Source organism: Purpureocillium lilacinum, assembly GCF_023168085.1.
Source record: "Purpureocillium lilacinum CBS 284.36 DNA, scaffold_1, whole genome shotgun sequence".
NCBI lineage: Eukaryota > Fungi > Ascomycota > Sordariomycetes > Hypocreales > Ophiocordycipitaceae > Purpureocillium > Purpureocillium lilacinum.
Genome location: NW_027072111.1, coordinates 743,399 through 766,161, shown reverse-complemented (window position 1 = coordinate 766,161; position 22,763 = coordinate 743,399). Strand labels below are relative to the sequence as shown.

Below are 22,763 nucleotides of genomic sequence, written 5' to 3'. Positions count from 1 at the left end.
ACCAGCTTCTCGGGTGCAAAAAGTTATATTACTGACGCAAAGACCTGCTCTTAGGCTGGATGGAGTCAATCGTATGCCAGCAGGTACAGTGGCCTTTGCCGACATGCATCTACGACAGCGGAGAGAGGAAGCCGATGGGGATGATGGAACAACAAGCACCACACCTCAAGGCCTTTCAACGGCTGCGGCAGTAGCCCTGGTTGCTTTGTTCGCTATCGGTATCTCGCCACTTCCAATTCTAAAAACCCCCTATCAACGGGCTAACCTCTCTCGAGCCATGACATTAGTTCTTGTCCTCACTGTTCTTCTCATTCGCAGGCGACGCAGAACGTCGACCAAAGGGACTGGCAATGACCGGAGTCTCGGGATGTTCAATTTATTGGACTGGCGACGGTCCGCCGCGAACTCGGCAGATTCTAGGAGCCGCATGTGGTGGGGGGCAGGTTCCACTCGCTCTGACGAGGGGGGATCCGTGAGTCCACGCATCGCAAGCTTCAGAGGCGGGCTTGTCGATCATGACGGCAGTACAGTTCGTGGTGAGCGTCTGACTAGAGTGAGGAAGTCCCTTCTACGAGCGGACCGCGGCTCCTGGCTTGGTAACACATAAGTAAACTCCCCTTGTCATCCCTCGAAGGCCGCTGCGAACGGCAAGGAATTATTTATGAGTCTGGGTACAAGACTTATCGACGGCGAAAAAGCGAAAGGTGCGGTCTAGCCGGGCAAAATGAATTTGGATAAGTCAATCGGAGCTGTCTGCATCTGCAATAACAATGATCCCAACTGCATGTCACATGTCCCACCCGTCTTCAGTCTTAGTAGCTGCCTGGACAAAAGGTAATGCGGTCTAAACAAGCGGAACCTTTCATTCGCGTGTAAGAGATGTACGACAGCTCGACACATGGGGAGCGTACTTCTCTAAGATATCTTTCATCAGTTGACGTCATGCAACTGCGCGTCCGGTAACGCCAATTGTCTATCACTTTTCTTTCTGCTACCGCCACTGCTACTTGCTTTTCTGTCCAAGACGTAGTGGCACTCCATTTGCCCAACTGGCGGCACAGGGGCCGGGATTGCCCAGCCAAGCCTGCACCAAATGTCTCACACTTCATGCAGGTCATGCAGGTCTTCAACCCTCGCTCCTGAGCTTTCCACGACCTACATATGCTCATTCAACCTCCATGAACCTCGTGTTCACACGCCCTCTTCGTTCCTCAAGGCTTTGTGCGCAACCCGCGATCGGGTTACCTTCCCCTGTTCTGCTGTTGAATTGACAGATGCTTCAGGGATCCAATAGATCCGCGCCCGGGAGCCCACAAGGAATGCGCGCGATACTATTGGCCGAAACGCCCCTCAAGACTGACAACGGAACAGCGCGTCTGCCAGCCTGCCTGACTCGTAGCGTTTTGGACCTCAGTAACCACAGCACTAACAACACAAGTCTCTACGCATGGGTCGTAACGTCGTTGTAGTGGCAACATGGTTATCAATATTCGGGATTGGGGTCATGCGCAAATGAGCCGTTGGCGCGGGGAAGCAATGTTAAACCAGAAGTCGGGAACACGACCATGCAGCGTGCGCACTCCGTACTGTTGTATGTCACTCGCGGTTCCGCGCGCGCCGCGCAAGGCCCACCGCGTGATCGTGAACTCCGTCGCCGCAAGCAATGATGTGCACGGCGCAGGGGTATTTTCCACGATCACACATTCTGATTTCATGCCTCGGTTGCAATAAAGCCTTTGTTTTTTCCATCGTCACCCGTTATTAGACAAGTCTAACAGCTTCCGCGACGTCTGAGCGATCCTTTGTTAGGATGTAAGTACCCGTTCTGCGGTGGGCGCCCGGGCGCGGCAACTTTAAATCCGCGCCCGGGCGCGGACCTATTGGATCCCCAACCCGTGCAAGAGTACGAAAACAGACGCAAGACTTCCGACCACAAATGTATGGAACTGGAACTGACTAAACAAGAAACAACATACCAATACAAAATTCTCTCATTATTCACAGTCCCCCGAATCCAGGTCTCTACCGTTCCAGTGATGAAGTTCAGGTTTAGTTGGGAAGCAACCCAGGTACCCCCAGGCGCCCAAATATCCAACGGGGGGCCCCCACGTATCAGCCGCCCTTGACTTGATACCCTCACAGGCCCATTGGGCGCGAAAAGTGGCATTCTCGTGCAGCAACAGGAAGTGGGGAGCGACGCCGACATGTGCCAGATCACTGGAAGAACGGCAGTGGCCTTGGCTCATCGTAGCACCAGAAACGCCTGGAAACGTCAGAAGGGTTCATAAATACGCTATTCGTGTTTGAGGTTCCAGTGTGGCATTCTCAGCGGCCAGCACTGAGCTGGTCAGTGGCCAAAATCCTCATGTGTCGGTATGGAGGGGAGCACCTGTCGCGCGGAAAGAAGGTACCAGCTCGAATAGTGATGCGAAGTTTTTCGCGAGACATAACACGAACATGCACTTCATGGCCGTATGCACACTGTCAAAATGTGAGATTTATTGGTTGTATTGGCCTTAACCACTGCCCAAGTCAAGAGGACGAAGGTCCCAGTTCTTATATACACAACAGAGATGTCCATGTGGGTCCGGACGCATCCTCGGTCTGGAGCGGTCTATTGTTTGACATACGGTTCGAGCCTTCTACAGAGCGTTTCACGACACACGCACTCTGTCTATACGGACTTGCTCAATATGTTACCGGAAATGGTCCGACAAGGAGCTATGGAAGCTGCGCTGGGACGAATGGCTGCGGAGTTGCGCGCCAAAGGGTGGTAGGTCTCCATTCGGTTGCCTTCATTGTTTTCCCGCGGGGATGCCTGTCCCAGCTTGCGCAGAGTGCGTGCGCTGCTTGGGTCGGGGCGTGCTGTCCGCAGCGGCACAGATCCACATGCGCCTTGGCTGTGAACACATGTTTCCGAAAGAGCTCAAGGGGTTGACGCCAATGGAGCAGAAGCTGATCGGGCTGAACTCGTGCTACGGCTTCATTGCCACGTACAGCATCCCGGGCGGAAAGAAACAGACCGCACGGTACCCTAGGCATGTCAAGGGTCACATCACAGTGTTCCCCAATAACGTGCAAGAGCTGGCAACGAAGGTACTGCCGCATCCGCTTCTACAAGCCATGGAAGAGATACACGTTTCATGGCACGGCCCGGAGAAGCCTGCGCCAAAGGACCTGTCAGGACTGTTGTCAGTGAGACGGAGCGTGGTGGAGAGGGCACTTGTGTGGCTCAGAGAGAACAACCCCCACTACGCGGGGATTGTAATCGACACGAGGGAGATGGATGGCTGGGATAGCTTTGCGGATGGCGTACCAAGCTCGGTATATGATCGGATGGAGCACAACGAACCATCTTCATGGGAGAGGACGCGGACTGCGCATGTCGTGCCTCCTACGGAGCGAGCGATGGATGACGAAGAGTCGCAGGACATCGAGGACATGCTCGACATGCTGAACCAAGCGCAGGAGCCTTCGAGCCGTCGCGACGGACGTGAAGAGGCACACGAAACTGGGAGCTGGGAGGTGGATGGCGACGGCGGAGTCGAAGCAACTGCAGATACGGTCAACGAGGTGACGTCGTCGGCGATGTTCGCCCTTGACCGCCCACCGAATGTTGCTGAGATTGACAAGTTACACTTTGCACTCAACGCGACGCAGGACCCTGCGCGCGACGGCTTCGCGGGAGCAAGGGCGACAATATGGTCGACGTCGAGGGGCCAAGGAAGCGAAGCGGACCAGACCGAACCTTACATTCACATTAGGCGCGGCGACGAATTTGCGGACTCGTTCGATGCCTCCTTCTTTGCAAAGGCATTTCCGGCGCTGCTACCGTTCGGCTTCGGTGGCCCTCGGTTGGCAGAAGAGGCCACTTGGAGTCGATTCGCGGCATCGGTACGAGTCGGGAGGCCGACGGCACCGTGGATGACCTGATATTGTCTCGCAACATGAGTCTCCGGCGATGGGCTGCGGTTGTGCTGCGACGCCACGGTGGACGATTTGCCACACACCACATCTTCTCATTCCTCGTCTTCAACATGGGAGTGCGGTCAAGGAACCGGCGCATTAGCATGCTGAGCGTGGCAAAGAAGAACTTCTGCAAAGTGGAGCGCATTGTACGGTCGCTAAATGCGGACAGGTTGGTCGCCGCGAAGACGGAGCTCGAGAACATGGGCAAGACGACAGACGGCGACGTGAAGGAGCTCTTAAAGAGCCTCTCTCTGTATGGATATCGGCAGCCAATGTCTCGGGAGGCGCGCTTGAGCATGCGCCACAAGATCCTGGCGCTAATAATTCGCTATGGGGTGCCGGCCATCTGGTTCACCGTCAACCCGAACGACATCACGAACCCGGTCAAGCTCCGCCTGGCGGCATACCGGACACGGGATCCTGACGCGGCGGAGGAATTTCTGCGAAGCCTCGACATGTCTTTCAAACGATTGCAGCTATCTATTTCAGATCCAATGAGCTCGGCGATGTTCTTCCACCGGGAGATGACGCTGTTCTTTGAGCACTACGTTAGAGTCGGGGAAGAATCCGTCTTTGGGCGTATTTCTCAGTACTACGGTGCCGTCGAAACAAACGAACGAGGCGCGCTTCACGTGCACGGCCTACACTGGCTGCATGGGAACCTGAATTTGTGTTCGATGCTCTCTGGCAGTGTGGCTAACAATCAAGCTCGAACTTGACAAGTCTCAATCAAGTTTGACTTCCCGTCAAGTCAAGTTCTCAAGTCAAGTTTAATAGCTGTACTCAATCAATCAAGTTGCAAGAGTGTCAAGTTGTCAAGTACTGTGATGTGATGTGATATGATGTGATATTATTTAACGTCCGGGAAGCTTTTAAGCTAAAGCCCCTATCGGGGCAAAGGACGTGCTAGGCTGATGAGAGTCTATCTACAATTGGCATCAGCTCCAAACCGCTGTGCTTCGCCAAGTTCCTGCCCGCTGGTCCAGGTTAGCAGTCACTGAGTTGTGGCTGCCTCTGGCACCAATGGCGCTCATTTCGGCCGCCCCGCAGTTTTCGCCAACGCGTCCTCATTTCAAAACAAACACCATCTAGCATCTCATCGGCTCAAGGCGCTCTTTCGTCGGAGCCTCGCACCCGTCCGCGGGATGTAGAGTTGTCAAGTACTTGATGTCAATAATGAAGAGGAGATCACTACCCTGGACCGGTGCGAAATTGGCCAATTACATTGCTTAGAATCGACATACCTTGCCCATTGTGGGGCCATTGTGCGGTTATGGCACGTAGAATAGCTTAGCGCATTGCCCACACTGGGATCTTCACCCAGGCGAAGTGGAACCCTACTCCTGCTCCACCAAGCCGCTATCCACAACGCGTCGAATCGACGCGTTATGATGTCGCTACACGCGTTTTGGGGCCCAAGCCGGTCGTCAAGCCCGCGAAACTTATCTGTGACGTCTTCCTCGAGGCAATCTACCGATCTAAACGAGCCGATACCGTCGACCGAGCGAACGTCAGGCGTGGAGCAACCTCGCCATCGGTCTACCTGCCCTCCACATTCTCTGTCGTTCCCCATTGACTGGGGCGTGCTTCGGCGACACGATGGCACGATTCTCAAGGGTATACAGTATCGCATACGGGACAAGAGGAACGTGGGCAGACGAGTGAAGGTCTCGTGGATCTATTCATATGGAGCAGAGTTGGATCATAGTAATGACAAGTACTTCCTATGCGCCGATTGCCATACCAAGAAGCGGTATACCAGCCAGTTATTCGCAGCAGAATCGACGACGGCCGCAATCCAGCATCTTTTAGAGTTCCACAAGATCAAACGGCCTTCGAATTCGACCACCGATGACGCTGATATCGACGCCACCAACGCCGCAGACATTTTCCAGCTCATCATGCCATTTAATGAGGATGAGTACAAGCAAAAGCTCATTGACTGGGCCATCAAGCTACGCCTTAGCTACCGAGAAGTCACGGACGAGTCGACCACTGATTTACTCACATACGGCAAGCCTCCGCTCGCGCGCCTGTTGCCAACGCATCACTCAACGCTCTCGCGGTGGATTAAGGATTCGACGGCAGCACGCTTACCATTCATCATCGAATTGGTGCAGTCTGCACTCAGCACCATCAACCTCTCGATCGACGGATGGCGAGCTCACAATCGCAGAGAGTACGTCGCTGTTTGCGGACACTTCGTCGATGGCCAAGGCCATTCTCGAACACTCCTCCTCGGCTTCCCACGACGTTATGGCGGTCACACTGGCGACCACCTCGCAGCACTGGTAAAGCCAGTAATTCTACAATACGGCATCGGCGAGAAGCTCGGCTCCTTCGTTATGGATAACGCTGATGACAACGACAAATGCCTCGAGGTGTTACAGCGTTCCTTTTCCTCGATCGATCCAGAAGCAGACCGTATTCGCTGTATCGGCCATATTATTAATCTCGTCGTTAAGGCTCTCGTATTTGGCGAAGGCGTCAGCGCGTGGGAGAAGAATCTTATTGAGGCTTCGGAGGAGCAGCGTGTAGCTCTCTGGACCCTCAAAGGCGTCATTGGCAAGCTGCACAACCTCGTTGTCTACATTAATCGAAACGACGCACGCCGTGAGCAGTTGAGAGCTCGCATGCGCGTCACGAAGACAAGCGACGGCATGCTGTTTGTCGGCGTGCTCCTCAGTGACGGTGGCATTCGATGGAACGCGACGTTCTACATGATCGAGCGTGCTCTTAAGTGTCGGCCTGCCATCGATCTTTACCAGACGCAGTGGAAGCCTCCGGATAAAAACGACAAGCACAAGAATGACTTCCTCACCGAGGCTGATTGGCACGAGCTTGAGCTCTTCTATAGGCTCCTGCAGCCCTTCGAGCGACTCACGAAGCGACTACAATGCCGTGCAGATGGCGAGGGCAACGAAGGCGGCCAAGGCTCGGTGTGGCAGGTACTTTACGCCATGGACTTCTTGCTCACGAAGCTTGAGAGCGTCAAAGAAGAGATACACGCAATGGATGCTGATAACAAGGACGAACTTTCGCCCTATTACTCCGCAGGCGTGCTCGCTGCATGGTCGAAGATCAACACGTACTACGAGCTCACCGACCGATCACCGATCTACCGTATGGCCATCGCTCTCCACCCAGCCTACCAATTCGAATACTTCAGGGCGAAGTGGTGGAAGCGAGAGGATTGGATAAGGACAGCACAGAAGGAGCTAACTGCATATTACGATCGCTTCGCCGCAGTCACGGTGGCCACCGACCACGTCGACCAGGCCGAGACTTCTCCTTGTTCCTCGCCGACGCTCGACGACGAATTCGATGCTTGGGGCCATACAACAGATCGACCACACCGTGGCAAGAGGAGGAAGGTGGAGACTGAGTGGGAGGTCTGGATAAAGCAGGTGCCGTCGAAGGACGACATGAACGTTAAGAATCCTCTCGCGTGGTGGGTGGACCGACGCCACGTTTGGCCCATTCTCAGCAAACTTGCCCCTAACATCTTCAGTACGCCGGCGATGAGCGCAGAGCCAGAGCGCGTATTCTCCGACGGCGGCGAGCTTATCACCGACAAGCGCAACAGTCTCGGCGATGACACAGTTGAAGCTGAGATGATACAGAAGAATTGGATTACTTCCAAGATTTTGCATGGGATTGTGACACCTCGAGGTCTATACAAATTACCGGATTAGGTATAGTACATCAAGTACTTGACAAGTTGTCAATCAAGCTCATTGACAGGTCAAGTCAAGCTTCAATCGAGTTGGACATACCTTCAATCAATCGAGTTTGATGGTCGAAATTGAACTCGATTGATTGTTAGCCACACTGCTCTCTGGGGCCGATGCGGAGGATGCACAAGCGTACCGGCAGCGTATCGTGCGATATTTTCGAGTTCCCTGCGGCATACAACACACACCGCTACGTACTACTCGCAACGGACGAGTTTAGCGGCATGATGTTCTCCTGGTCCATGGCTTCGAAAGCGGAAGTCAGCCGGATCATCAAGAACTTTGAGGCACGGATAAAACGACACACTGGTGCATCAATTTGCAAGATCAGGGTCGACAACGAAAGATCCATCATCAACTTGCCATTCCAAAGAGATTCTGAGTTCCAGAACTGGGCGGCAGAGGAAGGAATAGACATCGAACTCCCGCCGTCGCGCACCAAGGAGCCGACGGGCGGCGCCGAGCGACCTGGTGGGATCAACCAGGAACGGATGCGCTGCATGACTGGCCGGCTTCCCCAAGAGCTTTGGCCCGAGTTCTATCGCGCCGCCGTTGGGGTACACAATATCCTTCCAAGCCGCAGGAACATCTGGATCTCGCCCAAGGAGAAAATGGATCGATGGTTTCACCAACATTTCCGATGGTACAGACCGCCGAACGTCGACTTTGATGCCACGAAGGATCTCAGACCAGAATGGGACGGGATTCATGCCTATGGATGCAAAGCATATCCCCTTGACAGCCGTTACAAGGCCGGGAAGAACATCAACCAATTCAAGCTTGGCCCACGAGCACACGTCGGATACCTTGTTGGCTACCACGCCACCAATATCTACCGTATCTGGGTCCCCAAGCTCAATCAAGTCATCTTGTCCCGGGACGTGCGATTCAACGAAGAAGAATTCTTCAACCCAGAGAAAGAAAAACAGCTCGAAACTGAATCAGTGGCAGAGTACAGGCCAACGCCACAGGCTCTTGAACCGCTTCCTCAGCGAGAGTGGGACACAATACTGGACGAATTCCTCTATGAGTTCGATGACCACATCTTGGGTTTCAGCCCAGACGGTTCGAACTCGGGGGTGGAAGATGCGATAGGAGCCACCACGGGAACTGCTGACGATGCGTCACAGCCTGTACAGCGTCTATCTCAAAGACTCCTCACACCTCTGGGCGAACCCTCCATTCTTCCGACGCCGGATCCAACGCCGCAGCTGGCCAGTAGGGACGCCTCTCCAGCCTCCGGCTCAACCGACTCGGACACTCCAACGCCAGACGCCCCGTTGCGAACAGGATCGAGCTCCCCTGCACAACGGTCTCTGGCTGCTTCAGACAATGAACCTGATGAACGTCACGGCAAGACACGTCTTCCTCGCAGCCTCAAGCTCTGCCTAGTCCATCACGATCAGCAGACAGCCGACCGCAGGATCACGATGCAAGTAATGCCAGCCAAAGTTCAACTGCGTCACCCGATCATAGTCCTGTCGAGATCACTCTGGACACGATCGTAGTCCAACCGCTGATAACACACCGGCGACCCTCCTCAGACGGTCACAGCATGCACCCGGACACTCAGCCGTCAAGTGATCTACAACCCCAAGCAGCTCGCGGCGCAACGCGCACCCGCCGCAGCCAACGGGAACTCTACGGTGACCAGCCGACTCGCAAGAGCAGTCAGGCACCAAAGCCAGTTCGGAAGCATGGTAATGACGCATACAGCGTCTTCACTAGCCAGCTTCCAGCGAGCCAACATCCTGCGAGAAACCTCATCACCTTCCACAGCGTCTTCCTTGCCGCCGTCTCAAGGGCGGCGCGAGACCACAAACTTCATCGGGACGACCTTGTACGACTACCTAAGCGATATCAGGATCTGAATAAGCACCCAATGAGCACCGAGTTTAAAGAGGCTATGAGGAGCGAGTTGAGAAACCTCCTTCAGCGAGGCACCTGGAGACTGATCGAGCGAGAGAAAGCTCGTACACCGCCACTGCCCCTAAAATGGGTCTTCAACTATAAGTTCGATCAGGACGGCTACCTACAAGATGTAAGGCTCGTATCTGTGTGCGTGGAGACCTTCAAGAGGACGATGACGGCCTTGAGACGTATGCCGCCACGCTTGCAGCAAAGACCTTCCGTATCATCATGGCAACAGCCGCACGATTCGACCTTGACATTCGACAGTTCGACGTCGGAAACGCGTTTCTATACAGCGATCTCAAGAAGGACCGTCCCATCTACGTCCAATTGCCCAAGGGTTACGAGGATTTGGGGTTCCTGAAACCAGAGGAAACGCCAACCATGGTCGCGGAACTCGAGAAGGCGCTTTATGGTCTCCGAGAATCTCCACTTCTATGGTATAACGGGGTTTCGCAAGCGCTCAACGAAGCGGGAATCGGCCGTACTGATGAGGAGCCCTGCGTCTTCACCAATGGCAAGATTCTCGTTCTCGTCTATGTTGATGATATCTGTCGCACTGCACGTGTGCATGACTAACTGACGACCGGGCAGAAGGTCCCCAGCGAATTGGGCAACAAAAGACTCTTGATTCTTCTATCTAACGATTGACTGTAGTCGGTATTTTATACCTGTGCCGATTGAGGCAGGCATCTGAGACACGACAGGCAGAAGCCAGGTTGCCTGAAGCTATCGCCACCGATAGTAGGCAGCAGTGCTGGTAACGGTCTACGTGAATGAGCGGCTTGATATTGACAATATCCTGGTTCTCGGTCCACGCCAAGAAAAGGAGGCGATAGACGTCCTCGTCAGCCACCTTCAGTCCAAGTACGACCTACGCGAAGAAGAGTTCCGATGGTATCTGGGAATCAGGGTCGTTCGGGACCGACTGAACAGGAGAATCTACCTCTGCCAAGACGCTTACATCGACAAAGTCGCTCGAAAGTTCGAACTCTGCGACTCAAAGTTCAGGGTTCCATCGATCCCGATTACAACTGTCCCTCTCACAAGGCACAACGGACAGGCCTCCAAGGATGAAATCAAAACGTATCAGGAACGCGTTGGGTCTTTAATGTATGTCGCCGTCATGACCAGACCAGACATATCGCGAGCGGCAGCCCAGCTTGCAAGGTTCTTGACAAACCCGTCATCCGAACACCTGGCAGCGGCCAACCAGTGCATTCGATACCTTTACGCAACAAGGTATTTAGCCATTGTTTATGATGGAATGCATATTGGAGAGGCGCTTGTTATCGCAAGCGATGCATCATTCGCCGACGACGTCGAGACCCGCCGCTCATCACAAGGATACGTGATGATGCTGTTCAACGGACCGGTCGCGTGGAAGGCTGGCCTTCAGGACACCGTCACTACCTCAACTACCGAAGCAGAAATCTTAAGCCTAGAAAGAACGACCAAGGAAGGCTACGCCCTGGACCGATTGCTCAGGGACATCTCTCTCGATCTGGGCCCGCTGAAAATATACTGCGACAATCTGCAGTCCGTTCGACTTGTGGTTGACGACAACCAGAGAATCACAACCAAGCTGCGGCACGTCGACGTTCAGAACATGTGGCTGAAACAAGAATTCAAGAAAGGCAGGTTCCTGGTGGAGTACTTGAAGACTGATCAAATGCCAGCCGACGGATTGACGAAAGCGTTACCGAGATCGAAGTTCGAACGCTTCCGATCGATGTTGAATCTGCTCGACATCAAAAGACAGGTGGACTTGGGAGGAAAAGGGCTACAGTAGCATGGTGATTCTGCTGTCGCTCGGTATGACGCTCCAAGCAGCGTTGACTTGATCACTCAACGCTGGGGGGTGTGTCGCACAGAGAGCATCCCCAACTCGTACAGGGCGCTTGTCTCACCTGCCTACAGTGGCTGTAGCTGCCTCCCAGGCAGCTACAACTGCCTAAAGAAGCAAAACCTTTCATTTGTGTATAAGAATTGCACGACGAAGAAGGACAGGCTGGTGTTTTGGACTCCTCAAGATAATTCTCATCAATTACGCGATGCCAACTGTGATCCCTGTGGAGCCAATTGTCTGACAAATTCCAAATGTCGGGATTCGGATCGTGTACTCTGTTATGCAATATGAAGCTTGCTCTATGTGCGACACAGGCGTTACATTGGCGAAGAGACGTTCCCGTCCGCGGAAAGGACCCCACCCAATTTAGAATTCTCTTGCACGGGTGGGCACAACCGATTTCTAAGTCTAAGACCCTAGAGCCGCGTCTTATCCATCGCCGGTAACTACGGCGACAGCCAATGCCGATAAATCCCTCCGCCCGGGGAAAGGGAGGGGAGGAGGGCGGAGAGTGAGGGAGAACTTGAGTGCTGAACGCTGCTGTCTGGATTGAAGCTCGTTCCGATCTGGGTCATCGCCGAAAGCTCTGTACCATGTGACCCAGCAATTTGCTCGCCCTTGTGGTATTTGCGAAGCCCGACGGGGACCCGGGCGGCACCCGAAGCTGCTGAAGAAAAACGTCGTCTCTGGACATCCGCCGCCGTAGGGGTCGGTCGGGCCGGCTTTGGTATCCGCCGTGAAATTGAGCCGGCATGGCTACGGGGTTCGCGGCAGCAACAGCCCGAAGGGCGAGAGCAAACCTGAGGTTGCATGACAGTTCTTGTGCCTCGTTTCAGCACGAGCTAACCAGAAAACATGACCTAGGGGTAAGCGCACACGAAACATGAGCGTCATGACCCACATAGCGCTGTTGCTCCGACCGACGTGGGGTCGCGCCATGCTGACATCAAGATAAGGTTCAGTTCTTAAACGCTATGATCGGGGGTCCCGAGGGTGGAGTTCAGGTGGAGGAAAAGTCCGCAGTACACGTACAACCGCTTGAACATGGGGGAACCCGCTGAGACTGTGCGCTGTACTTTAACGCAATACTGTATCTAGCGGGTGGGACACAAACACAGATTCATGTTTCAATGTGGCATGATTAGCGACGAGGCCAAAGTGTTTTCCTGACTCTCATGCTGCGCAGCAGCATTGTTCGACTGAAAGTCCGTCAGCTACCATGCCTCGACCACGGGCCATACGCTAAACGACGCCATGGAGTCCACGACGCGTGAGAGTGTGGTCTGTGCCAGTGCCGTTTCGAATCAACACCGCAATAGAGCACAGTGGCTTTCAGAACACACTTTCGCAGTTCCCGTCTCCCGCCGCCGACTGGTGTGACACGCAAGTATCGCCATATTCTGCTTCAAGCACATGATATCTGCGCAGCCCAAGTGTTGCCGTGAAGTGCGACATATCCCCTGTCACATTCCATCTCGGCACATTGTCAACGTCCTTGACTACTCTTTCCCCCGTAACTTCTAGCTCTGAACTTCAAGTGATACTGCTCTAAGGATGCACAGCGATAAATCTACATGCTGGCAGGGTGTGTTTGCGCACGTACCAGGCGGTGCAGAAACTGCTATGCCAAGCTTCAAGGATCTTTCCGACATACCAGGCATTTGTGGAGGTGGTGATCCATTCCACGGAGCACCATTCACCTTCAGCGGCGATGTCGACCCCGCGAACATATTCTACTTCGCCGACTTTGATCTTGCGTGGGCCAGGATGCCTACCGATGCATTTACCAATCATTCGCCGATGTACCCGAATGCCAATGAAGCCCCAACTTGTCCAACGATGAGAGCCAACTCACCACACCTCGCCGTCACTAGCATTTGCCCGATCGACTTGACGCCGTCAGCGGAGAGTATACAGCAGAATGAGACTTGTGTTGCTGTGCAAACGCAGCCGCAGTTTACCGATGCTCCACACCATGAGCACAAATGCATTAACGGATCTTTGGAGGTCCGAAATGATTTACCAACAAACAAGGCAAATACTACGCTACTTAGAGGTGCGAAGGGGGGCAGATTGCGGTCATCGACAGCCTGGAGAGAATACAGCACAAAGGCAAAGAGCGGTGACGTGGGTCACGGCGAGCGGCAAGACAGGCGTATGTGCATCGGGAGAGCGGTACACAACGTCAATGAGAAACGCTACCGGTCGAACATCAATGACAAGTTAGAAGCACTATGTAACAGCGTTCCAACTTTGAGGATCGTGTCCAAGGCCGAAAGGGGTGAGGACACTACCAACGAGTTCAGCAACTTGCACGGCTTGACTCCGGCATACAAGCTGAACAAAGCCACGGTAAGCGCCTTCATAGCAGCAGTCTAACTGTCCATTTACTATTCTCGCATTGCCGTAGTAACACTCACTTGCAGATCCTGAGCAAAGCCACTGAGTACATCCGCCACCTCCAAGAACAACACGACAAGCTGTGGTCCGAGAATCGAACGTTGAGAACAACGATAGAGGGCCTAAACAGGCTGCATGATATCGGCGACGCGGATACAGCCCCAGAAGCTCTTGGATCTCCTGGAATACCCATGCCATAAGCTAGACCAGGGAGGGACATCTTACGAATCTATCGAATCGAACGCCAAGGAGCGTAAAGATATTATGACTGCAGCAGATGAGGTATTGAGATTGTGGTCAATTGCTGCCTTAACATGTTGAGATATCACTAGTGTTGCAAGAACGAGCCTGAGGTGTCAAGGCCAACAGCTGCGAATGGCTTCAGGCTGCACAAGTGCAGCCTGTAGGCACGACCCTGTTGCCTACAATGAGTCATGGCCATGGCCTCAATGGCACAGGTATAAGAGCAACAGATTCGTGCCAGTATCAGATAGAGAATCAAGCATTCCTTTGCCCACGGTTTTCCTACCTAAGTGTGTGACATTTAACATCTAACGACTGACTTAAATCCAAGTTATGGCAGGCAGAAGCCGGGTTGTCTGAAGCTTTCGCCCCGGTGGTAGGCAGTAAATGCTGTAAACTTTCTACGTGAATTAGTGGCTTGATATTGCACTGTATTTCGACCTGGTTATGCCCTGTCAGCCTACTAGCGATTTCAGTCGATTGCCGTTAACGGACAAAATCTGTGGTTTTCCTTCTCCCAAGATGTCCATCGGCCCGCCCATCGCCCTGTGCGATGCATGGTACCATCACGCCAGCAATTCGTTCCCACGACCCTCTTACCCAGATGGGGTCAATCCCAATAAACACCGATTTCTATCTGAATACTCCCGACAGTGAGTCAAAGCCACGGGTAAAAACCGACTTCAGTCGACAAACCCCACAATTTCCGGTCTGCTCGTCATCGCCATCCGTTGTACCTTCGGTTGTTATTTTCAAGCTCAAACGACTCTCAGATGGCTCTTGTGTGGTTTCGATTTGGTTCATTGCTTTTTTAGAGGATATTGTGCCTGAAGAGCTAGAGCTAGAGCTGGAGCTGGAGCTGGAGCTTGAACTTGAGCTTGAGCCTGACGATGCAGACGAACTTGCGCTTGAGGAACTCGAGCTGCTGCTGCTGGAACTCAAGCCTACGTCGGTATTGTCCAAATCCGCAGACGGGATACTGCTGACTGGTGGAATCGGTGCACGGCAAGAGCCATTTCCATGATCGCATGGAGAACCTGTTGGTGGACTTGGCGGCGTGCTTTCAGGCGGCGTGCTTTCAGGCGGCGTGCTTTCAGGCGGCGTGCTTTCAGGCGGCGTGCTTTCAGGCGGCGTGCTTTCAGGCGGCGTGCTTTCAGGCGGCGTGCTTTCAGGCGGCATGTGGCAAGGGCCGTTCGACTTGTTTCCGGATCCGCACGAGCCCACCTGTACCGGAGTGTTGCCCTTATGACAGAGAAGCGGGGCCATTGAACAGAGATGCTGCTTAACCGAAGCTACTTTTCCCTCTATATGTTTAAGAACAGATCCGCCGCTGCATGAATGGCAGTCACCCTGGACTGTACCGTGGTGCCCAAAAGTCGGGGCCGAGGTAGCCAAAGCGGCAAATGCTAAGAACAGGGCTTGAGATGCTTTCATTTTGAAGCCTGAATACTTGGATGGATGGCGAACTGTTGTTCTAAGCTTGCCCTTGAATCGAAAATTCACTGCTCACCCAATGCTGACGACCAGCGGGAGCCATGACCCTTTAAACATTTAATCGAAGAGCAGCTTTCCGTCCTTCCTTTCATAGGGATGCGCCACATGAGAACCGTCTTAACAGTCAAGTCAGTACAGTACATGATCTTTGCGATTCCTAATTTATGCAACAATGCATGCAGAATGGGAACATCGCCGTATGCTAAGTACTTTACGTCGCATGCCTTCCATGCGGACAACTCCACTGCGTGTACTGTAAAGTACAGTACTAAACAGTGCCGTGCTACAGTACATACCACTTACGAACGGGTTGACCCGCCAATAACTGTCCATTCCAGTGCTGCACGCCAGAGGACACACAGTAACCGATGTCAAAACTCAATCTTGCAAAGGGAATGTAATGTAATGTACTTTATTTACGCCCGGAGGGATTATCCCTAAAGGGCCATAACGAGAGGCTATTTGCTCATTCTGCCATAAAAGCCGTACACCTAAGGCCCAACAATTGTTTCCTTCCTTGGCGCCTGCAGCCTCATTCCGCGATCTGACTGTCCTGCCCTGAGGTCATTCCCCCCGAGTGCCCAGCGTCCCATCCTCGGCAGCTGGAGCTTGGTCGGTCAGTGCGAGGCTGCGCGACTAGGATGTTACGCGCTTGGTTCCTGTCCAGTTGTCCAATTCATCGCAGATCCGCCTGTTCACATGTCTGCATCCAGCCTTCCTGTTGCCATTGCAAACTTGATCGTCGTTCGGACAGCCGCCATGTCAGGCTGCCATCGCTCGCCATCCGATCCAGACTTGCCTCCCAGGAAGAAAGACAAGTTCCCCATCTTAGTCCGATTGTACCGTATCATGCCTTCTCTTTCCGAGTTCCAGCGCCTGCAGCGAAATAGGAAATGCTCGACTGTCTCCGGTGCTTGGCCGCAGCTGCATTGGTCCGTCCCTGTAGCCCTGATGCTGTGCAGGTACCTGTTGAGCCTGCACTTTCCTGTTCGTAGCTGTATCAGTATCCTGGACTCCTTAGCGTTGAGAGTGTCGTAGATGGCCCGCGTGTGCTGGCCCGGAAGCGCTGTGTCAATACGTTGCGAATACCGTCCTACCCCAATGGGTATTCCTGGCCGCTGCTGTTGCTGTTGGCCGAGCAGCAGCCTCGTTCTCGTGGCTCGTGCTTGATAGCTTGCTCTTTCCCGAACGCACCCTTCCTCCGTAGCCTCGCGGGCCGCCTCCTTGGCCACCGCACCCGGGCGGAAGCCTTCATGGCCTGCCGGCACCCAGAGCACGGACACAGGCACATCCTGCAGACGTGGCAGCCTCGCCAGTCTGTACAGCTCTTGGATTGCGCGCTGCCCGGATTGCTGTCGAGGCTGTCCCACCACTTGAACGGCTGCCCTGTTGCTGCTGACGATGACCACGTTCCTGTGCGGCAGCTTCACCGGCACGTACCGAAATGCCCACGTCATTGCCTCCAGCTCGGCCGTGTACGGGTTCAGATCCTCACGTGGGCCTAGCGTGACAGAGAACCGGGCCAACATATCCCTCTTGCCCTTTGCGGTCACATATTCCACGTAGCCCCCCATACCCACCATTCCTCGCCTCTCCGAAGAGCTCGTCGAGATCACCACGCCGCGGACCGCGGAATTGCTATACGGGCATGACGTTTTGGCTACACGGGCATGAGTCTTACACGGGCATGACTTTTGTGACATCTGATTGGATATGTCCCACTTTTGTTAGTGCATCTGGATTCCAGCAATGTGTTCATCCGTACCCGCGTCTAAGAGCATCCCTTGCCCAGAAAACAATGCGACGCGATCTAGTAGTCCACATCTGATGGTTACAAGCCTGGCAAACGATCCGAACCTTGGTGGTAGATACTATTACTATGCCTCAATCCTATCTTCGCACCGCTTCATGGCGCAATTCAAGATAACGAGCACGAACACCTAGCCCAAGGGAGGAACCGCGTCCTCCAAAACGACGGCGGCACTCACGACAGAGCACTCGCAGCCCATCAACGACTGTGGATAGCCCGCAGTCGGCTGCTAGTGCCGCAAGTATTGGCCAGTACTATGGATTAGGCGACGAAGATGCGCTCGGAAATCTTTTTGCATCTTATCCGCAGTCGTTCACAACCGCGCCGCACCCCCACGGGTCGCAGGGGCTCCATGAGTCGTGGTGGGAGCTCCGTTTCGACCATGATATATATCTTTCGAACGATTTCCTGCCCGCACTGCCGCGATCACAGCGAGTTAGAATCCCTATACCTGGGCCTGAAACCGATCCGTTTGCGTCCGACTCTCCGCCGCACTCCGCTGCAAGCCCCCCGCACGCGACGGGGGCTGGGTTCAAATCAGCCTTGCAGTTAGCACGTGAGGTTATCGGCGAAGGGAAAACACTGACCACAGAACTTGCTCGGTCCTATGAACGCGTACGCCAATGGCGAGAGAGGTGGGGTTGGTCACCACTCACGTCCGATGCATACGAATCGCCGCCGCCGTACTCCCCGCCTCGAGTCCCTCGACCAAGATTATCCACTCAGTCTCCCGAGGCACCATCGACCCCACGGCTGGTCGAACACTCTCAATCTCAGCAATCATCGTCGCCCACTCCTGATCCTATCCCAAATCCACCAATCCCAGGCGATCCAGCGCCGTCGGCCGAAGTGCTCTTCGACAGGGTGAATGACTTCGCAAAGGCCCATGGATTTGGTATTGTTCGACGGCATGCCTACTCACATAAAGGTCGGAAGATCAGATACTCAATCCAGTGCGACCGATTCGGGAATCCTCGAGCTACTGAAGGCGCAGGGATCCGGCAACGCAGATCCCGTAAGTGTGGTTGTCGGTGGATGATAATTGCCGAGGCAAAAGAAGAGGGCAAGTGGCTTTTGCGAGAGCACGCAAACCCTGAACACAGCCAGCACAACCACGGCCGCAGCATCGGGCCATCAGCACATCCTTCCCATAGGAGGCTCACTGCAGCCATTAGGGCTACCGTTGAATCAACAAGCCGCAGAGTTGGGATCCGGGCCCGAGATGTACGGGCCGTCGTCCAGGAGCAACATCCCGAGACTGTTTTCACGCGGAAAGATATCTACAACGCCAGAGCCTTCATAAACTGCGACAAACTCGATGGTTATACGCCTACCGCGGCTCTCATTAAGCTCTTTGACGAGAAGAAAATTCCCTACCTTGTTAAGTGGGCCGACGATAATTCGAACCGCCTTCTCGGTATTGTGTGGACATTCCCCTACTGCCTCAAAATGTGGCAACGATTCCCGGAGGTTATGAGCTTCGATAATACGTACAACACGAACCGCTTTAAGCTTCCGCTGTTCCAAACGACCGGGCAGACTTGCTTAGGATCGGTCTACAATGCTGCATTCGGCTTGATCGACAACGAGCGACGGGAAGGATTCCAGTTTCTGTCCGAAAGCATTCGGCAATTGACAGAGCGGCACCTAATCCGACCCCCGGACGTTATCATCACCGACTTCGACGACGCAATGAAAGCCGCCCTAAATGACCAGTTCCCAGAGGCACAACAGCAGCTGTGTATCCATCACATCATTTCTAACGTCCTGCTTAAGGCGAAGCAGAAGTGGGTCGCAGACGCCGAGTCTGACAGTAGTAGTAGCAGTGATGATGCCCGCGATGAGAAAACGGCCTCTGCACAAGCGCACGCAAAGCTCAGCCCCAAAGACCGACGGTTCATCCATGAGCCAGTGCCGGAGGATATCCCTCATAGCTACCGTGGCGTGCTCATGATGTGGAAGCATGTCATGTTCGCTGAGACGCAAGAAGCTCACGAGAAGGCGTGGTCCGAGCTATGCCGGGAGTTTGATGACCAGCGGGCTATCCTACGTTACCTCCATGGAACGTACATGCCCGTTAGGGCTCAGTGGGCGCGTTGCTTCATCCGCAAATATCGCAACTTTGGCATCCGTGTCACCTCTGGTACAGAAGCGAGCAATAACAACGTCAAGAGCTACCTTCTGAATGGCATGAGCAACCTCTATCGGCTGGTTGAGGCGATCCAGGACATGCTAAGCGACCAGGAGCGTGACTTCGCTCACGCTAGCGCAGAGGACGAGGTGTTGACTGCCCGCAGGTATCTCGGCCCAAGCTCAGAGTACCTGGGTGATTTGCCAACCACGATCTCGTCCAAGGCAATTGGGCTGATCGCAAGACAACATCGGACAGCAGAGAAAGCAATGTCGACAGGAAATAATCCATTTCCTATGTCATTGGGAGAGTGTAATGAGGACTGCTCAATTTCGGTAGAGCTTGGCATCCCTTGCTGTCACAAGATTTATGCCAAGATGGGAGAGGGAACATCTTTCAGTAAGTGGGACGTTCATCCGCGGTGGCACTTAAGAGAGTCGAACTCTCGAGATCGGTACCGGCGAATCCTCGACCCCAAGATTACCACTGCTCTTCGCGGAAGGCCCAAGAACACTTCACAGGCTGTCCCGGCGCGGCTGGATATCGGGACGGGCAGCCAGACTGGCATGGCTCATACGCGACCCAGGCACTCTAAACGGCCAAAGCAAGGTGCAGGGATTCAGCACGGCACGACACGGGCCAGGCATGCTGTGACCCAGCAAGCCAGCGGTCAGGCCACTCAACAAGCGACACACCCATCCCAGCGCCAGACACGCAGACAGTCCTCTGTGCTGGGAACGGGAAGAACAACAGGAGTGCGTGCGAGCGGACGCAGGACACAGCCAAGCATACGAAGAAGAAAGAATCAATGGGAGCTGTTGGGCAGTGACAGCGATGACGAGGTTCTTCCTTCTATAGTTGTCAGACAATAGAAAAACAGAGAGTTGCCTGGTTGAGTCATGGAGCCAATTTTACACGACCTTCTTGAAGCGCTGCGCGGTCGAAATTTGGATAGGCGAGTTGTCCGAAACCGTCAAAAACCAGTTTGCTAAGGTTTCAGGTACTCATTCTTTGTCAAGAATGTACCTGGCGGGCTGTCCAATTAGATGTCACAAAAGTCATGCCCGTGTAAGACTCATGCCCGTGTAGCCAAAACGTCATGCCCGTATAGCAATTCCCCTTTCAAGAGTACTTACATCAGTTTGGAGATAAATTCTGCGCCCCGAACACGAGATACATTACCACCACTACGGCCAGAGAACAGGCAGTGTGAGACGCAATTGTAATATCACACGTATGCTGCGTGTGGCGAAGCCCCGGCAGAGGGAGTGGCGTGGCCCAAGGGGGCCTGGAGAGAACTGAGACTGGCCGCGACACTGCTGTACTTCGGCGACGTCACGGACGGCAATACCGAGAGAGACTGGCGCCAAAGGCAGAGGAAGCCGGTGAGGAACTGGTTCGCGAAGGTATGCTCGGTTCCAGACGTGCACTGCTTCGTGGCCTCACTGCTTCGTGGCCTCATTGAATGACTCGCAAAATGCTTGGAAGAGCGTCATCTTGGCGTTATACGCATGCATTTGCTCCTGTGCGACTATGTTGGCACCTTCGACGATGGAGACAGGCTCCATAATGGGTTCTAGTGAGGGCATGAACGTCGTGAATTCAGGCTATGCTGGAGTAAAAGCGGAGATGATGTCCGGGCCGATCGCTGTGGCGCCGGCCAGACACTGATCGGGCGGTCTACGACCGGAGAACTGTTGTAGGGCTGGGTAGTACAGTACGGGTCCGGTTCGCAAACGTTAGGGGAACCGTGACTCAATGAAATGCATGGCGTGGTTTTATGCGCATGAATTCAGGTTCCATGGTCGTTAGCTCTCATACAAGCATGGCACACTATTTCACTAAACTCGTATTTCCTGCGTTTCATTTGCAGAAACCATTTGTTTGGGTGCGATGCAGTACCCTGCGTGTATAAGCTCCTTCCGAACCATTATATGATCAGAACAGTGCTGAAGATAAATCCGAGAAGATACACTATACAGCTCCGTCATGGCCGTAGAAGTACTGGTCGACAACAGCCAAATTCTCATCGATACTACATATTTCTCCTCTAGATTTCAAAGGCGTTGAATTGCCCGTATTAGAATCATCGTCTGCCTCTAGCGCATAGTATCGCGTGCACACACTGTGCTGACCAACGCGATTATGCAGAGCCAGTTTCGTTGGTGCCAGCGCCGCATCGTGACTTATAAGTGGTCAGCCATTCCTCTATGACAAACTTGTGAAAAGCCTGCCCGGCGGCGTCAGTCTAGAAGGGCCTGTTCATTCGTCGACAGACACGCCAGTTAACGACCACTCTGCCGACTAGGACAATTTGTGTAAAAGTTTGGCAAATTTAGTTCGGCCGGTCGCGGCTCCTACGACGCCCATCTTCTGAGTTGCTGAGTCATTTCGACACTGGTCATCATGTTCATCACAACCCTTGGAGTCGCTGCCGCTGCCACCTGCGCTGTCCAGCAGGCTATAGCTTTTTCAACTTTCCAATCCCGTGCTTGCACATTCGAATCCACGAGAATCAAAGATTGGGCCGTGCGCGACTTTGAGCTACGCCCTGCACTTCCGGCTCCCTCGCCGACATGCGACGTTGCACTAGCAGTCAGATTTATCCTTCTTAACTCCGCGGTGGACTACAGCGCTCGCTGTTTCGGACAAGCCGATGAGCAAGGAGCACTAAATGGCTCTAAGTGGTACAATTGCATTGTACCCGGCTCATTCGACAGGGCGGCTTTCAGATACAACCATTCGCATTACGAAATCACAATCAGCCAGAGATGGGGCTGCCGTGGGGAAGGCAGCCATTTTGAGGCCGACGGCGGCACCTATTTGGATTTAAAGTGCGACAATGCTTTCATGCAAAATCCACAGCGAATGTATGAACAGGCTCGATCCTGCACACGAGTCAATACTGTGGTATCAATGGAAAGAGTAGCAGGGGTTGCCTAACAGTTTTCGTTAAGTCCAGCTGTTGCGCCACAGTTCGAATTCAGTACAAATCGGGGTAAATGCTTTGATGAAACGCGTTATGGTTGGTGTCACGGGCGTGAAGTTCTTTGATAATAACTACGTCTTACCGACGCGGGCCAATCATACAGCCTATGTCGTACGATTTTTGTTCAATTGAAAAGTTCTGCGACCGGTTCTCGGACGAGTTTTAAAGTCTGCCATTGCCCCAGGAGGTATTGTATTACGCTCGGATCACCCCTGGTCTGGTTGATGGCGTAG

At 53.7% G+C, this 22,763-nt stretch overlaps 1 protein-coding gene across 1 annotated transcript; it reads left to right on the top strand.

The window, feature by feature from the left end:
* Window positions 1–2,814: 2,814 nt before the first annotated feature.
* PLICBS_000065 (uncharacterized protein) lies at window positions 2,815–3,933 on the top strand (the record flags this gene model as incomplete). Its single annotated transcript, XM_065599499.1, has 2 exons — window positions 2,815–2,820; window positions 2,884–3,933. 2 exons carry the CDS (start codon window positions 2,815–2,817, stop codon window positions 3,931–3,933), a joined length of 1,056 nt encoding a protein of 351 aa, XP_065455571.1.
* Between the last annotated feature and the right edge of the window lie 18,830 nt (window positions 3,934–22,763).